Source organism: Cyprinodon tularosa, unplaced genomic scaffold (assembly GCF_016077235.1).
Source record: "Cyprinodon tularosa strain WSP-4 unplaced genomic scaffold, ASM1607723v1 ctg817, whole genome shotgun sequence".
In the NCBI taxonomy this organism is placed as follows: domain Eukaryota; kingdom Metazoa; phylum Chordata; class Actinopteri; order Cyprinodontiformes; family Cyprinodontidae; genus Cyprinodon; species Cyprinodon tularosa.
Genome location: NW_024039582.1, coordinates 1,891 through 17,409, shown reverse-complemented (window position 1 = coordinate 17,409; position 15,519 = coordinate 1,891). Strand labels below are relative to the sequence as shown.

The following is a 15,519-nucleotide window of genomic DNA, read 5'->3' as shown; positions in this document are numbered from 1 at the left end:
AAAATTAAACAAAATAAACATCTGAAATATATGAGTTTGTATGTAATGTATGAATATAATATACAAGTTTCACTTTTTAAATGGAATTACTGAAATCAATCTACTTTTTCATGATATTCTAATTTTATGACCAGCACCTGTAGATACCTTATTTTAAGAGTAAAAATACTCATTCCATTGGCAAATCATCTTATTTACCTGCTCAAAATAAGGGTAAATACCCTTAATTTAAGACATTTTTACTCATTTTGAGATTTTGCAGTGTCGAGATGAATAGACGGGAGTTGGAGCTCGTCCTCAGTGGCGGTTCCAGAAAATGTTCAGGGAGGGGGCCAGGCGGGGAACCAATGGAGCTGAAAGCGGTTCCTGGTCACCGTAAACCAACAGGAAAACTAATGAAGCAGAACATCCAGATGTTCATGAGGTCCTACAGACTACAGTCACTGAAATTTCTGTACCGTTTCGATTAATTTATGCTTTGAAATAAAATACACATTGAATAGGCTGAGCAGTTAATCTTTATTTTTATTTACATGAAGGATTCCTAAATGACTGCAGAGAAAAAAAAACCTTAAAACTGATCTTAGAGGAGCAGAAAGTCTTTAATCTGTTGTATTATTGCAATTAATTATTGCTGTTGTTTTATAGTCAGCTTTTGGTTAATAAACTAACTTTAAAATGTGGAAGTTGGACATTCTTTAAAATGGTATCATTGCTGCCACCCTCTGGTTTAGAGGAGAACTGCAGGTGGTGAATTACATCCACATGAGAACTAATCTGACCTCCTGGACGCTTCAAGCATAAACCAACTTTAAAGGAAAAGTTCGCTCAGATTCAGAATTCTAACTTCTAAAAGTTCTTTAAATATGAATTTATTACATCCTGTTCAAGTGTTGTTTTTTTTATTCAGAGTAATTTTCATGTGAATGTGCTTTACTGGAGGCATCCATGTTTGCCAAAGAACACTACTGCCACCTACTGGTTAGTGACGTCACGGTGCGGTATCGGCTGTTGATCAAGTCCCAGTGCTGTATCTGGTGTTTGTCACAACGCGCTATTATCCAAGTCATCTTGAAAACATTCTTCTTCCAAATGTTGGCTACATATTACGGGTTTTTTCTCTGGCCAGAAGTTCGATGGCAAATCCTCCCTCTTCAAGTTGGCGATCCAACGACCAACCCGTCCGTGGAGGATCAGGAATCAGAAAGGTGGAATAACTCTTTTTTTCACTTTTACCCGATGTATTCCAGCATCCAGCTGCCATGCACGTGGGCATTGTCAGTTTCACTATAGCTCTGGTGAATTTCAATGGTGAAGTCCTCTGGAAATCTTCAATAATTGTTGTTGATTGCAGATGTGTCTAGTAGTTCCCATTGATTTAGCTTGTAAAGCGGGGAGAATGGCGCTAGGCTTACCGCACCGTGACGTCACTGCTGGAAGATGGCAGGAGGGAGGGGCTACTATATTTGGGCAAAAATGGCCGGTTGTTTTTATTTTTTTTACTGATTAACGCTAAATCCATTAAATCACTGCAAACTAGTAGATTTAGGTATAAATAATAATCCATTGATTATTGACTGACCGGACTTTTCCTTTAAAGGTTTTATTTCAGGTGCTTTCTCATGGCTGGTTCTGGTTCTGCAGAGTAGATCAGATCCAGTAGATCTGAGAGGTCTGGCTGTCGATCCACTGCCAACCAGTCTGTAATGTATTTTAGAATGAAGCCATTCAGTGATTTCTAGACTAACAATTTGGGCAAAAATGGCCGCTCCCAGACTGATTAAAAAAAAAAAAAATGTTTTATTGCGATCACTGATTAACACTAAATTTATTAAATTACTGCGAACTTATTAATTTTAGGTATAAATAACGATCTATTGATTATTTCTTGCTGACTTTTCCTTTAAGGAAAGAAAACTTTAATGACAAAACATCATCAGATGAAATGTTAAAAAAGAAAAAAACTCAGTGCTTCAAGCCAGAACCGTATTTATGTCGCAGTTTTTCTCTTCAACACATTTTCAGCAGCTTTTTTCTGAGCTTGAAGAACAAAAAGAAAAAGAAATATTTCCTTTAGTTTCTACGTTAAAGAATAAAGTGCCTTTCAGTTCCTGCTGAGGTAACGATCCATTATTGAAGGTCTTAGTAGAAACACCAGCTGATTAAACGATTACGTGATGATCTGAAATGTTTGGGCGGTAAACCACAACCGTCGGTTGATTGTGCGTTTTTTCAATCTGTTGGAATGTAAAGCGGCGTCAAAAACATGGCGCCCTCGCTCTCCGTCCGTCACTCGAACTGCTTGAAGCAGGCGTCTTTGTAGGAAGTGGCGTTAAGGATACTGAACATGTCCTTCCTGATGAAGGTGAGGAAGTTTCTCAGCGGGCAGAGCGGCTGGCTGATGTGGCGGGATGCGGGATGACAGAAAGCCGTGTGAAAGGTCACATCCTCGCCATTGTACAGAACTCGGATGAACACCTCGCCATCTTTCAAATTCGCCCTCTCTCCTTTCCCTCGTTTCTTTACCGGGCCCTTCGTGGTAGGCGGACTTTTCCACATTTCAAAGACGATTCTGGCAGCGAATCGAGGAAACTTGGCCTCCTCCAGTCCTAGGGCGCTGAGCAGCGGGGCCATGGTGACATCATGACCCGAGGAGAGGGTGAAGACCTCCTCCCCGCCTGCAGCAGGCCGCTGGCCGGCCTTGCTGGCCTTGGCGACTCGCTCCATTTTGTTGGCAGTCCTGTTGAGGTACGGGTACATGGCCAGGATGGCGTATTTACGGTAAATGCCGACTCTTCTCCTGTCTACTTCGTTGTCCAGCTGCTGCTGGCGGATCACAGCGAACTGCGCCACGGTCAGGCATCCGCCAGAGCCGCCGGCTCCGCTGGGAACACACGGGAAGGAAAGGCCGTGGCACAGGTGGCAGAGCAGCGAGTCCATCGGGTTTGCCGCTCTGAGCTGCCGGGTCGGAACGCCTAGAGTCCGCGCCATGTCCACGTAGGTCTTCTCCAGGTTGGCGTCGGCCACTCTGAGGCGATACTGCCTCCTCTGCTCCTCCTCCAGGTATCGGTTCCTGGCAGGGCACCCGCACGCCGCGCCGCAGAACAACGTGCTCCACTGGTGACGCACGGTCAACTTGGTCCAGTTGAAATCTGGGAGGAAGCCGTAGAGGAAGGCCATCCCGCTCTGGAGGGTTCGGCTCTTCCCCGTCGTCTCCATCCAAACCTGGCGAGGCGACCAATCAGAGGGCAGCAGGCCGTGATGCTTGTAGGCGTGATGGAGGATCTGCCCGTTGATCAGCTGCTGCACCACGCCTGAAGGAAAGACGAAAGCTTGATTTAAGGTTTTCCCGTTTCAGGAGAAAATAAATCTGCAGCGAAACCAAAGAAATTCATTGATTCGCAGCAAAGAAGAAACTAAAACATTCAGCCGAGATAAAAAAAGTGTTTTCTGCACCTGTCTGGGTGAGTTCTCCCATTTCACAGGCACTGTGGTTGGGGAGGCGTGAAATGGATCCCAGTGGCGACTCCCAGTGGCCCCGGGTCCCCTGGCTCATGTGGTTAACGAAGCGGTTCAGCAGAGGGTGGGGGGGCTCCCTGAGAAAATAATGATCCAACTCGATTATTACGTCATTAATCATTATCAATAACATCAGAGCTTTTGTTTGACTGAATATCCAAGTTCTGCTTTGCGTTTCGCAGCAGGAGAGTTGTGGTGAAATCATTAGTGCCTGTGCGCCGACACTGAGCTATCCAGGTTACTAATAATTATACTCTGGTTGTCAGGTTACATCATTGGTGCAATAAAGCTTTATGAGGCGAGAAACTGAATCTAAACTACTGTTGGAGCTCAATTCAAACGCCCCCGCTTGAGTGATAAAAATGTTGCTTCCAACAACCATTAATCAGTCTTTGAGGAAAGCCCGCCCCTAGAAATCAAAAAATTGTGATGAAAAATGCAACATTAAAAAAATATAAAACCGAAATAAATAATAATTTGAATAAATATAAGTTTCTAAACCTTCTACTTCTTTATTATTTATTTTACTTTCCAAAACCTTTTCTTTGTTCTATGGCGTCTTCAAAGAGGGATGAAAAAAAAAAAAAGGAATTTAAATTTTTGAGCTTTTTTCCAAGAATAAATGCTCATTTACGAGATTATAAACACGCAAATTTGGAAGGAAACAAGTAGCAAATCTACGAAAATAAATAGGCTGATTTACAAGAAAAAAAAACATACAGACGTATAAAATTATCAAGATGCAAAATTAGAAGCAAGAAGTAGAAAATTTATGAGTTAAAAAAATACATATTTACGAGAAAAAACATGCACATTTACAGGATTATAAGCATGTCAATTTAAAAGAAAACTGTAGCAAATTTATGAGATAAATATGCTTTTTTTGTATTATTGTACCGCCTCATTCTATCACTAAAGCCCTCCAATTAATGATGCATTTATGTAGCATACTTTGCTACATAAGCTTTACTTTTAAAATCTTGCAAATTTGCAACCTTTTTCTCCAACATTTACGTTTTGTTTTTTCTTTTGTTTATCAATTAGCTACTTTTTCTCTTTTATTTTTATGTTTTAATTTCGGAAATTTGGGTGTTTTTACTTGTGAATTTATTTATATTTATATAAAAATGCCACTTTCAACTGAAAATTTGAATGGCCCTAAGATGTCATATATTTGCTCTAAACAATAATGGAATAAAAGTAACTCCATACTAAAGCTCATTTATTGCTCTATTTCTGGGTCCAGTAGGTGGAAATGTACGTGCGCTTCCTCTGTCCACCAGCAGGGGTCCCTCCGACACAAGAATGTAAATTGTGACAAAACAGTTTGATGTGAGAGAAAACTAAGGATTGAGAAAGAAAAAGATGAATTATTCTGTTTATAGGAAATGGTAATAAACCAACAAACAGACAAATCTTTGCACAAACCATCATCCAGATACAAGGAAGGCAGGAAGAGCAGTCGATAATCCAGGAGATTAAAAAGAATCAGAGATTATAGTTTAAAAAACAAAATAAAATGGGGGAGCTGCAGCTCAGATAGATTAAGGGTGGTTTCCATAGCGATCATGGAGAGAGTCAGGAACAAGCCGTAAAAATAGATCAACTAAAACCTTTTTATGAAGCACAGTAAAGCTTCGTCTGGCGTCTCCAAACTCCTGCTGCATCTAAACGGACATTCAGAGGCTTTTTCTGCCACCAGGTCACAGCAGCCATCAGGTTTCCATCATCACCTGCTTATTCTGCTGCATTATAGTAATAATAATCCTTAGTGCTAGCCGATCGGACTGGTCTGAGGAGAACCAAACCATTGAGATTTAATTGGCTGCACTGGGAGGCTGGATGTCACAGGATGGAGACACCATGCTGGACAGAAAGCCTCTATTAGCTTCATTGCTGGCAGCTAAAGATTAGAGCCCAGCTGCATTAAGCAGGGATTATTATGACTGGATAGGATGGGGATAGATTAGAGAAGAGGAAGGAAGGGAGGAAGGGACAGAATAGAGTATGTCAAGTCAAATAAGAGAGAAAACTGTAAAAAACAACAACAAAAAAACAATAAAGAATAAATAGAATAGAGCGTGTGATGAACTAAGAGAAAAAAACACTGTTGGGAGAGAGGAGGAGGAAAGAGAGCTCAGTTAACCGCAGACGGAGACAGTGGGTCGGCAGCCTGGTGCCAGAGCGCTCCAACACACACACTCACACACACACACGGAAACTTGTCTCACTATCTCTGCGGGGCCTTTCCATTGACTTCCATTCATTTCTACGGCCTAACTGTGACGGGGTCATCCCAAACCCCGACTCGCACCTTTAATTCTGAATGTGACCCCTGACCCTAAAACCTCCCTGTGCTCCAGGCATCGGTCCCCACAACGTGTCATTTTCCCAGAAAACGGGCTCCATAATGTAGCAAAACCCAAAGCAGACCCGTCCGTTCCCCCTGAGAGCCGCGGTGGGACCTGTAATCACAGTTTGGTCAAACAGAGGGACCGAAAACAAACTCTTCTCTGCATCAGGTTGAGTCAGCAGCAGCGGTTTCAGCTCCACCCGCCTCCACCTCCACATCTGTGCTCGTGGTGAAGCTGGGGGGTAGAAGCTGACAGAAGAATGTTTGGAGGGGGCCGGACCGCTACTGTTTTCTCACCACTAGAGAACTTATAAAATCTAATTCCTACAGCATCTGGCGAGTTAAATTCAAGACTTTGAGACTTTTTAATGCCACTTTAAAACAAAAAGTTAAGGCAAATTCCACAATGAACACGAGAAAAACTGGTTGCAACATTACCAAAATGTTGATTTGAACATAAATCATTGCTTTCTGATTTCAAACTCTCAGGGAGCTGTTCAATGTTTTCACTCCATTTTGCACAAAGGCTTTTTGATGTATTGATGATAGCAAAGTTAAATATTGTTACAAATAATAAAAAAAAAGAAATATGTTTAAAATAACACAGACAACAAAGAATCCTCTTCTAATGTACAGTATAGAACTATGAAAAAAGTACAGTTACACAAAAGTGTTCCACTGTAAGGATGGTGTAGTTTGTTTTGTTGCAACCTGAAGTGTGAAATAAACTTCAGTGGAGTTTGAAAACAAAATATGTGTATAGATTTATTATATCTGGTTGAACGATGTGTGTGCCCAATTTTTTATTTTTTATTTTTTTGCGGGGGGGGGGGGGGGGGGGGGGGGGGGGGGGGGGGCGTGGAAATTTTATTGTAATCCAAAGGGGGGCCCAGAAGAAAATCTTTGGGAACCACTGCCATAGAGGGAGAAATGTAAACAAACAAAAAATGCATTGATTTTTAACAACTACTTCACTGAATTCACCAGTTTTATTTTGTTTCCTACTCAAACTCAAACAGAGCTCTGCTTTCATTGTAGGCGAACCGCCAAACATTATCCAGAGGTTTGGTGCTACTGGAGTGGCCCTTGATATGGAAGATGCTGTGGAGGCGTTGCAGAGACAAGGAGGAGGAACAGAACAGGCAGACACCCTGTCTACTTTTAAGGCTAGGCTTAAAACTTTCCTTTTTGATAAAGTTTCTAGTTAGAGTGGCTCAGGTTATCCTGAGCTATCTCTATAGTTCTGCTGCTATAGGCTTAGACTGCTGGAGGACATAGGGACCCTTTTTATCATTCTATCTCTATTCTCCCACTCTGCAGAATCTGTTAGTTCAATCTCTAACGTTCTGCTCTCTCTGCTGAGTGGGCCTCAGCAGATGGCCGCTCACACTGAGCCTGGTTCTGCTGGAGGTTTCTTCCTGTTCAAAGGGAGTTTTTCCTCTCCACTGTCGCTACAAGCATGCTTAGTGTGAGGGATTGCTGAAGAGTCAATGAGTCGATGCAATCAGCTGGTTTACCTTAGAAAACGTATGAATTTGACTGGATGATCTGGTGAACTGTAGGCCCAGGCTCAGTGTGAGCGGCCATCTGCTGAGGCCCACTGGGGTTCAAGGAGACAGAAGCAGACATAGAAAAAGAAGCATAGATACAAAAGGCAACTGTCAACCAGCTCCACAGGCGGCCCCGTCCAGGAAACACACAGCCAGGCAGACGAGCTCCAAGCCAGCTCCCATGTCAGAGGATGAAGAGAGCACATCCAGTTAGTCACAGTCAGAGAAACAGGACTACACTGGAAAACAGGCCAAGCTCCAACATCTAGAAACAAAGGTGTTGATGGCAGCAGCACAGCTGATATTTCTCTCCAGGATGGAGTCACAGCCAAACAGGAACAGACCAGATGAAGCTACTATGAGAAAAAGCAGAGAGAGCAGAACGTTAGAGATTGAACTAACAGATTCTGCAGAGTGGGAGAATAGAGATAGAATGAAGCAGAATGATGAAAAAGGGGTCCCTATGTCCTCCAGCAGTCTAAGCCTATAGCAGCAGAACTATAGAGATGTCAGGGAGCAGAAAATGCGGTTAAAGCTCGTAATCAGCTCAGCATGTGACAGAAACAGTCGTTGAATGAGGTGAATTATTTAGTAAAATTGATATTTTTAATGAATCAATCCAATGTAATGAATCAGATCTTTAGTTTTTCTAGTGGTGCTCACTGCAGAGCGCTTTAAACTCGGAGGCTTTTCAATGCTTTAATCCTTAACTGAAGAATCCATAGCTTTAGCTTGAAAGGCTTTAGCTTATTTTAAACTATTAGAGGCTGCAGGCGCCTCGTGATGCCATTTAAAAGCTAATGAGGCATTTTAGTTCAAGAATGTCTTTGTATAACAGCAGGAAGTGAGGTCAGCTAACTCGCTCGTTTTTCACTTTCTCTGGCTGGAACTGGTTCCTTCAGACATCCAGACTCCTGCGCTAATAAACAGATGGAGATAAAAACCTCTTCAGTGCCCATCTGATTTCAGCCATGTTCTCTGCTGCAGATCTGATGAGGCTTAATGAAAGATCGATGCCTTTTATGAGGCTTTAGGACAAACAGCTCAGGGTTTGCAGGTTTATTCTATTTTTCCCAGTTCAGTTGTTTCATGACAGTCTTTGTTTCATATAGTGAATAAATCCAGGTTGTAAAGCAGCAGCCAGAAGCTCCACAGATTAAAGTCCTCATGATTTATCCAGATGTGCTGCACTGAGAGCTTTATGCAAAGTTAAATCCTTGGCTAAATCTGGGCTGAGGTGCTTCAGTGAAAAGAGGATTTTCCCCCCAAACCATCTGATGATCATATGATTTTTATTTCAGATTATAAACATGGCCGCTCTCATGCAGGAAATGTTTAACAATCAATCAAATAGAAAGTGAAGCCAACGTTTAATAACTGCTTATCATGAAGTCTCATCTGACCCTGAACAAGCAGAGCTGCAGATAGAAACGAGTGGAAGAAGATAACGGCGGCGTCTTGGAGCACTCCTGATGTAACGCCGCCTCTCGCCGTCTGAGGCGGAGAGTCGCTCTGTTAGTCAGCATCATCCTCGGTTCCACAGCATCAATATGGCGAACCGTACCGACACGTTACTGCAGGAGGAGGCAATGAAGCTCGCTGCCAACAAGAGCTGTGAGCAGAAATATAGGTTATGTACGGAGTGAAGTTTGCTCCATTATTTTTGCAAGCAAATAACACATTTTGTAGATGGAAATTTGAAGAAAAGAATGCTATACGAAATGGAAATTTGGAAAAATGTCTTAATCAAATACAGTTTGAGAATAATTTTAAAGTTTCCCCAGATTTATTATTTTTGTTCTTTTTTTTCTTCAATTTTCTTTTTTCCACACTATTGCTTTTTTTCAGATTTTATTCACTATATTTTTTCTTTTTACTTTTCTGAGTTTTAAAAATAGCATTATTTTGAAAGGTATTGTATAGTTTTTTTCCATTTAAAGTCAATACCAAAGCTCACTCTTGACTAATAAAAACTTTGCTAACATCCAACGGGCCAATAGAAATGAGTCTTCGCTTCACCCTCCAGAGGAAAGCCCGCCCACAGAAGTGAAGTGAATTTGATCTGGAAAACGCATTTTGAAAATAATGAAATGTATATAACCTACCGTATTTTCACGACTATAAGGCGCACTTAAACGTCTTTTTTTTTCCTCAAAATGTGCGGTGCGCCCTTTGGTGCGGTGCGCCTTATGTGTGTTGTAACTGCGACTTTTGAGACCACCTCATTGAGGAGATGATGAAAGAGTGGCTGAATGTAAGGAGACCAGGTGTTTTTTTTTCCACTCATCACCATCGCTGTTAATATGTAACTCCATGCGTGCCCATCTCACAGCTGATGTGAAAAACATGGGGAAACAAATTAACGCTGTGCTCGCTGTTCAACCGCTCGACATCGGTGTGAACCGGACCCAGCAGGTGCAGCAGACGCAGCGAGTTTACATGCAAAGTCAATGGTTGACGCGCGTATAGGTGCAGCAAAAGGTCCCGAGCGCGTTTTGAGCTGCAGGTGCAGCGCGTCGGGAGCGTTTAAGCATCTGACGCACCGCCAACGCGCTGCTGCTGCTCGAGATGGAAAAATTGAAGTTTTGCTGCTGGACGCGCCGCATCAACCAATCAGAGAAGCTGATCTGGGAGCTGACAGCGAGACAGACACAGCGCTCTGATGACATGATATTAACGCAAATGAAACGGGCTGGGGAGATGATGAAAGGCAGGTGTATGTGAGGAGACCAGGTGCTTTTTTTCCACGCATCACCATCGCTGCGTGCCCATCTCACAGCCGATGTGAAAAAAAAAGGTGAATCAAATGAACGCTGTGCTCGCCGTTATCCCGGGGGGTCTGACAAAGGAGCTTCAACCGCTCGACATCGGTGTGAAGCAGCCGTTCAAAGTAAGGCTGCGAGCGGCGTGGGAGCGATGGATGACAGACGGAGACCACAGTTTCACGATAAGTGGAAGGCAGCGCCGGGCAGATTACGCCACAGTTTGCGGATGGATTGTAGATGCTTGGACTAACGTGTCTGCTGGCTCTGTTGTTCGAGCTTTCGCAAAAGCCGGCATTATTTCTGAGGAGCTGCGCTGCACGGAAAGTGACTCTGACAGCGAAGAAGAAGGGGAAACTGGCATGTCTGATTTAGCACAGCTGTTTAATTCAGAAACAGAGGATGATGACTTTGATGGGTTTGATTAATACTTTGTAATAAATACATGAATAAAGCACAATCATACTCAGTTTTGCTCCCGCTCTATTTTTCTACCTGAAAACTTAATTCAACAGCAGCCTCTGGGCGGGTCTCCTCCTCTTCACCGCGGTGGCTGGCAGGTGTTTTTTCATCTAAATAATCTAAATCTTGCAGCTATATTTGCTGTGATCAGTGGGAATAAAGTAGTTTTAATATGTTTTTGAGTGAGAAAGGCCACCTGAAAACTTAATAATTGCAGTCAGTTCATCCAGATTATCTATTTCTGTCGGAGGCGCTCAGACCCCCACATACCAGCGGTGCACCGACAGCAGAAATCCCTTCAACAGCAGCCTCACCGCGGCTGCTGGCAGGTGTTTTTCATCTAAATAATTTAAACTGCAGGCACCAGGATACCGGCAATAAAAGCGAACATATTCCGTCGGCAGGTTTCAGGATTTTAAGTTAATTTAGGAGTAATCACAGCGCTGTGTCATCTGCGATGTGTCTGTCTCACGGCCAGCTCGCAGGTTTGATTAATACTTTGTAATAAATACATGAATAAAGCACAGTCATACTCAGTTTTGGGCCCGCTGTATTTTTAAATACGCAGTAGAGCTATTTAAAGGTAGTAGAGGACATGTACCTGTATATAAAAAACGCGCCCTATAGTCCGGTGCGCCTTATGTGTGTGTTAAATACAGAAATGGGACACATAACTGAGACTGCGCCTTTTAGTACGGTGCACCTTATGGTCGTGAAAATACGGTAATCTAAGAAAAAAAACTTGAAAAAAAAATGAAAAAAAAATTTAAATAATACATCTTCAATTGAAAAGAAAACGACAGAAAACAGTGCAGTTACTCTTAAAAACTTTTTTGATTAAGAATTTTTCAAAGTTTTACTTCTGAAATGCATTTTTTTTACTTCCATTTACAAAACAACTTCTTTGCAAGAATAATGGAACAAAATTCACTCCGTATTCATGAAGCTACATCGACATCCTGATATTTGTGTCTCAATCTCTGCTACTTTCGCCTACAAAAACAAGATGGAAATATTATGCATTTGATGGCATAAAATGGCTGTTCTAAGGCTGAAAAAAAAGTCTAGTAATAAGAGTCCAGTGATAAGATCCCTTAAAGAAGTATTTACTCACCTTTAACATTCTATACTTTGTCAGATTAATCATTAAAAGGGGCTTCATCTCATCCCTCGACCTTTAAAATGCAAAGAGCTTAATCTGGTTGCAGTTAAAGGTTTCCCCAAAGAATGTGAGTTTCTCTTTAAAATGACCGAGTCAAAGTACAGATCCCCACCAAACCAGATTAAAGTCGTAGGGAAGCGGCCGTTCCGACCGTTGCATTTCTGAATTCCCCCGAGTGGTGCCCGACTTTACCCGAGTGAATAAAGTCAATGTGACTGGTCGATTATCAGGGGGGCGGCATTGTTGTGGCGGAAGGTTCACAAGCACGTTTGGTTGTGGCTGGTTTGTAGGAAGCATCTTGCTAACCAGTTAGCATCTTAGTGCTAGCAGGTTCCCAATGGGAAATTCCATTGGGACCAAGTAGCACTAAATTGGTGACTTAGAAACGACGCTGTCAAGGAACGCTATGGACAGAGGAAACATGCAAGAGGAGGAGAGTTTAGTGTCGGAGGTCGTGGATGAGTCTCCTCCGTCATCCATTTTTTATTTAGAGGAGGAAAGCGGGGACGAAGATGTTGTGGAAGAGGACGCCAGGGCGGCAGAAGCTTGGTTTGGTGTAGAAGGCTTCCAGCCGTACATGTTTGAGCCCTTGCCTCGCAACGCTGCCAGTTCTGTTAGCTCTACGCCTGCCGAAGACACAGACGTCCATCCCCGTGAACACTGGGACGCAACTCAATGGGAAAGGAAAGGATTCTGATTTCAACCGTTGCGTATATTAGCTGCGACATATGAAACAAGATGCTATGACCGAAAAATTTGATTGACAGATGACCGTTGATATATGATTGGCTGAATTTACTAACTGGCCTGCAGAAGATATTGAAAAAAAAAAAACATTTTAAGACAGGATTTTTTTTAATTGAAATTTTCTAAATTTTGGCACAATATTGTCTGATAAAAAGTACATTTATATACATGTTTAAGCCAGAATGATTTGACATTTAAATATGTTTTCCCTACGACTTTAACCTTTGCAGAAAGGAATCTGATCTAGATCTGAATATCTGCTAGAAGCAACAATTTTCTTCCTTTTCATATTTATAAACGTTATTTTGTGATTAAAATGTGACCATATGGGAAAGAGTTGCTCCACTGTGTGATTACTCTGAAAGACGAACACCTTAAGGTTTTTTTTTCTGTGTGATTGTTTACCTGCTGGCTGACAGGGTGCAGTCGATGCTGGGCCGTTTGGTCTTTGGGATGGAGTACAGAGGGTAGCGGTCTCCATGACGAATCATCACGTGAACAGACAGCAGCTTGTAGTCTGCAGGACTGTGACCTGTCAGGAGACAACCAGTCAGCTCGTATCCGTGGCAACGTGGGTCGGTTTTATTGCTACGTTTACGCTTCAGTTAGAAACAAACTCTGCAACTGCCCTCGTCTTTAATCCATGGAAGGATCTTTTAAATCCATTTAGGGTTTTATTTTATTAAATAGTCTGGAACAAATGACTTGCTTCTAATTTTCCTTGGTTCATGCATTGACTGTAGGAGGGATTGCTGCACAGCCAAGGACATTGCTGGTGACCTGGATGGAAAACTGGACCAATCTGCATATAATTTGACTGATTTAAAGTGCCTTAAGGTGAAAAAAGGTCTCAGAGCTAAAGTACAGTTTGGTTTAACAATGAATCCTAATGGCGCAGAAATAACAGAAACTTTTATTCTTTGTTTCCAAAACATCTGAACATTTCAGAGGGAAAAAAAGTGATCATAAATCTGGAAAAAGGATCCCAGCGTTCTCACGCACCTCGCTCTTCTAGCGGGTCAAACTTCACGAGTTGTTTTCCGCAATTTCGGTCATAAAAACAAAACAAGCCGGCCTCCTGTCTGCGGTCAGCTACAATGTGGGAGTAGAGGGGGCGGGACGTCTGGAGCCGAGGTATTGCATTGCACTCATTGCACTGATTATGTGAAGTATTTTTTGATACAACTTTTCTACTTCTGTTATTTGCTGCTGTTTCTAAAAAAAAAAAAGCATAACGATATTACAGCTTTCATTGATTTATTTCAAACTTGAAACTTTGTTTAGCCTGTAAGGTGTAAAAAAAAAAAAAAAAATTTAACCGATTAATCGTATCGTATCGTATCATGGTGTATTCTTGAGTATCGAAAATAATCGAATCGTTGGTCAGGAAATGGATGAATCACCATGATGGATGCGATTTACACCCCTAGCTCAGACCGCACGCAGCAGGAGCAGTAAAAACACGCGTGCTGCTTCATTTTTGAAAAAGTTTTTGTTTGTTATTTTGTGAAAGACTAAAGGGATACACGGCCGTCGAGGCAGTTTAAAGTCTATTTTTCGTACAAAGCTAAAGGTTTAAACGCAAATCTGATGTCTTGCGTATTGACTATAGGTATGCTGATCTGATCCAGTTCTGGATTAAAAAAGGAAACCGTGCTTCAGAGCAGATAGAACCACATTCTAACTGAGTTTTTTCTATATTACCTTCCCATGCTTGTTCGGTGCGGTTGGGGGTGTTACAGTAGCTATAAGCCTCCAGGACGGGATCGGGCTCCATCGTGGGACGCACAGGAAACACTCGCTTTCTGCTTTTGACCTGGAGCGCTCTGACAGCTCCGTCTGCAGCCTGGACGGGTCGCTCATCCTGCATGGGGGTGGTGGGAATCAGGTTCACTGAGAGGAGGAGGAGGAGCAGGGAGAAAAACCTCTAATTATTAACAGGAAACTTTCAGTTCGGTTAAAAAGACTTTATTTAAAAATAAATATTTTGGATATAAAACAAAAAATACAGTAAGTGGTTCGGTTTTCATAAATTCAGTTAATTATTGTTGCATAGTTGCTGCAATTTTGTTTACACAGCAATGCATCAGCGGCGGCTGGTCAATAGGGGGTGCTAGGACGCCGCACCCCCTATTGACGTATTTCCGCCCTAGGGCGCAAAAATCTTCTCCCATTGACTCACTAAAAGTTGTACATGTGCAGCAGCTCCTCTGCAATAAAAACTTACAGGATGGTCCAAGGCGCAGAGAGAAATGGCGCCAGAAACGTCCTTTTCCAGGACCTGGTTTAGCTCCAAGGCTAGGCTAACTGCATGCAGCGAGGCTAAGGCTTTATTCTGCTTTCCCTTCCCCCTTTTTCAATCATCAGGATCTGATCCAGCATGGATAAAGACAGCTAGGACTGATTTAAAGCACTGTTTAGAAAAGGCAAAAAAGAATGAACAATCTGGGATTCACATGGAAAATAATGGAATCTGGTTTACTTTTTCTACATGTTTGTTAATTTGCATATTTGCTCTTAAATACACACCTTCTCAGAAAATAGTTTTTATACATTTAAAAAACATAAAGCTGACTAAAAGCTTCTCCATTATTAAACTAATAAAAAAAAAATGTTAGGTTTGTGACCCAATATTGGACCAACACACAGATTTACTTTCACATCCTCAGACGGGAAAGATTTATGGACAAAAAGTAAACCTGGACATGAAATTATGTTTTGTTTTAATAAAGTGTTTTTTATAATGTTTTTTGTTGTTGGCGTTAATATAATTATACTGGTTTACTTCGGAAGAAGCTGGTGTTTGTTTGGCCGCTGCTAGGAGATGCTAACCCAGATGGTGAGCTATGCTACAAAGAGCTTCAGTTTCTAACTGAGGCTGTTAGCGGTTAGCATCGGGATATAAACATTTTATCCAACATTTTAGAAAAACTACTTTCAATGACTGAATGATGCTTCACTGTC

The 15,519-nt window shown here is 42.0% G+C and overlaps 1 protein-coding gene across 1 annotated transcript; it reads right to left on the bottom strand.

The window, feature by feature from the left end:
- Positions 1 to 1,602: 1,602 nt before the first annotated feature.
- On the bottom strand, positions 1,603 to 14,482 carry pxylp1 (2-phosphoxylose phosphatase 1; the record flags this gene model as incomplete). Its single annotated transcript, XM_038272081.1, has 4 exons — positions 1,603 to 3,314; positions 3,457 to 3,596; positions 12,961 to 13,087; positions 14,260 to 14,482. Coding segments are annotated over 4 exons (1,515 nt in total), but the record flags the coding sequence as incomplete, so codon positions are not given.
- Positions 14,483 to 15,519: the final 1,037 nt, after the last annotated feature.